Source organism: Argentina anserina, chromosome 2 (assembly GCF_933775445.1).
Source record: "Argentina anserina chromosome 2, drPotAnse1.1, whole genome shotgun sequence".
Taxonomy (NCBI): domain Eukaryota; kingdom Viridiplantae; phylum Streptophyta; class Magnoliopsida; order Rosales; family Rosaceae; genus Argentina; species Argentina anserina.
The window spans coordinates 6439593-6442052 of NC_065873.1; the positions used below are offsets into that span (position 1 = coordinate 6439593).

The window sequence follows — 2460 nt, forward strand, 5'->3', positions numbered from 1 at the left end:
AACTTTTAAATCAAAGTTTGGATTCATCTAATGTGATGGAGTGTGGGTGAAAACACTGTAAATTGGCATATCAGGAGAGTGCAAGTTTCATTACTTGGCTACTCCCCTTTTATCTGTTTTCAATGGCTTCCCGTACTCACTTCATAGAGTCAAACTTACAAGGTAGTGATAATGCAATCAACAGCATGGGTTGGGAGGAATCCAAGGTTAATCTCCGGCTTGTCTGCTATCACAAGGTTCAGGTGAATATTAAGATTTCAGACTGATAGACAGTAGTCAGGATCATTCCCTTTTTTATCTTCTATGATTGAATCACCCATACAGACTCATACCAGGCCTATATCAGAATCTGGCCACTCAGATTATATTCCAAATAATGAAATTAAGAATCCATTAAAGTATTAAGCTAACAGTATCTACACATGAACAAAGTTTAAACAATGAAATCAATACCAGCAGTCTGTCTAAGCTATACAAGAAATTCTGAATGTTTCATGTAACTATTATTTGGTATTAGTTGATTCTTACAAGCACCCCAAGTTTTAAAAATACACACATCCAAGCTAGCAGTTATCTAACAGAAGCTACGGAACAACAGTTCTAAACATACCGTGACCTCCAATAGCTAGATCAATGACTCTTCTCCAACTTCTGCCAATTCAACCATAAAAAAGCATCAATTTCTATATTCTGAATCCATGGAAGTTCAAGTTTCTAAGTATAAGGGCAATATTACCTTTTCCAGGAACAATTATAACAGGAGCTGATTTAAAGTTGTGGTAACAGTACTCACTGACACTCCCCTGTAGAACACTGAAGATCCCAGCAATTAATTTGAGTGAGCGACTGAATGAGATACAGATTGACATACAAAACCAACAGAGCGAGAGAGAAACAGATAGAAAACCTTTGAATTAAGCTTCGGCCTCTACTACCAAGGACCACAGCCACAGGCTTTATTCTTTCTGCTTCCTTGCAAATTACTTTTCCTGGATCCCCTTCCACAATTCGAGCATAAGTCCTCACCTATTCCACAAAGTTATTCAGAAATTTAACATAAGGATACCCGGAAAAGGAAATTAAGCATGTTATGCTCTACTTCTAAATATCCCAGCACAGCAAACTTCATATTAGTTTATGCAAAACTACAAATAAACAATATCGATAATTCTAGAATCACCAGAGTTGTTCAACAGTTATGCTCTACAAATGATTTACTGATAAAAATATATAACTGAGGTTTAAGAGTAAGCACGAATACAAACAAAGATAACACTATCACACAATTTGGTGACCAAAGTGTTGTAAACGAATCTAGGTACTGCTTTACAAAAATAAAATAAAAAGACAAATCTAATTACTGATTACCAGTACCAACTGTTGTCAGAAAATGGAACCAACTCGACGCTGTTAATCACTGCCTTAAATTGCCAAAATTCACTTCAACAATTGCCAAAAATTGTTCAACTATAATGTTCAGGTTTGATCTGCCATTATCAATATTTATTGGGAAATACCTCTTACTCACCATAGCAACTTCAAATGCCTCAAGAGCAAGCTTCTGCATCAGCCCCTGGCTCGCTTCATAAACAATCTGGTTTTGTACACCTAAACACAAAAGCCAAATAAATCACCACTATTCGATATACTAAAATGCAAAGCATGATCAAGCTACACCTGAACACAAAACACAACAAGTTTCACTATTCGATCTACAACTGTACCAAGTACCAAATCATCTATGGTTGACAATAACATACACAAAAAGATGACGCAAAACCCAGAAAAACCCTGGGACTAAACTTATCAAGATTGATGTACTAAAATTGCAAACAAGAATTAAGTGATCAGTGATGATTAACTGGAAACTGAATGGATGAGATGGATGGTGTCAGCAAGCCTGCAGAAGTGAATGAGGGCCCAATCAAAAGCGTGCTTGCTGTTCGGCCCGTGATCTATGGCTATGAGTATGTCACGCCCTCGCCGTCTCTCGCCGGTCTCTCTCTCAAGGCCTGATGATGATTCTGAGGCTGAATGGGGTAATAGAGTCACTTCTCTCCAGCTGTAAACTTGCTCGTCCTCCTTCACCGTCTCTAAGGCCATCGCAAAAGTTATGACGTAATCTGGGCTTCAGTTTGGTTTTTCTGTTCTGGAATTTGGCTTCGGTGGTTTTGTGAGGAGTTTGGAAATGGCGTTTGCCTTTTCATCACAACTGGCGGAAGACGTGTCCATCTTTTCTTGTTCTTTTTCTTCCAATTTATTGACCAACTTTAAACTTTGCAACCTTACACCCCTATTCATTATTCGGTAACGGGGAGATAAAGAAATCTTGTTTTTTTTTTTACTAGGGAGATAGAGAACTTGAACAATCTTGTGATAAAAAATAATAAAAAATGAACTTGAAAACATTCTGAATAATAAGAGAGGTCTGATCTAGCCATATATTATCTAATAAATCCA

At 37.3% G+C, this 2460-nt stretch overlaps 1 protein-coding gene across 1 annotated transcript; it reads right to left on the bottom strand.

The window, feature by feature from the left end:
• Nucleotides 1-429: 429 nt before the first annotated feature.
• Nucleotides 430-2231, bottom strand: LOC126782822 (uncharacterized). The gene is made up of 5 exons (XM_050508151.1): nucleotides 1863-2231; nucleotides 1529-1608; nucleotides 908-1026; nucleotides 737-813; nucleotides 430-651 (listed from the first exon to the last, which is right to left on the bottom strand). Exons 1-5 carry the CDS (start codon nucleotides 2101-2103, stop codon nucleotides 626-628), a joined length of 543 nt encoding a protein of 180 aa, XP_050364108.1. The 5' UTR covers nucleotides 2104-2231; the 3' UTR covers nucleotides 430-625.
• Between the last annotated feature and the right edge of the window lie 229 nt (nucleotides 2232-2460).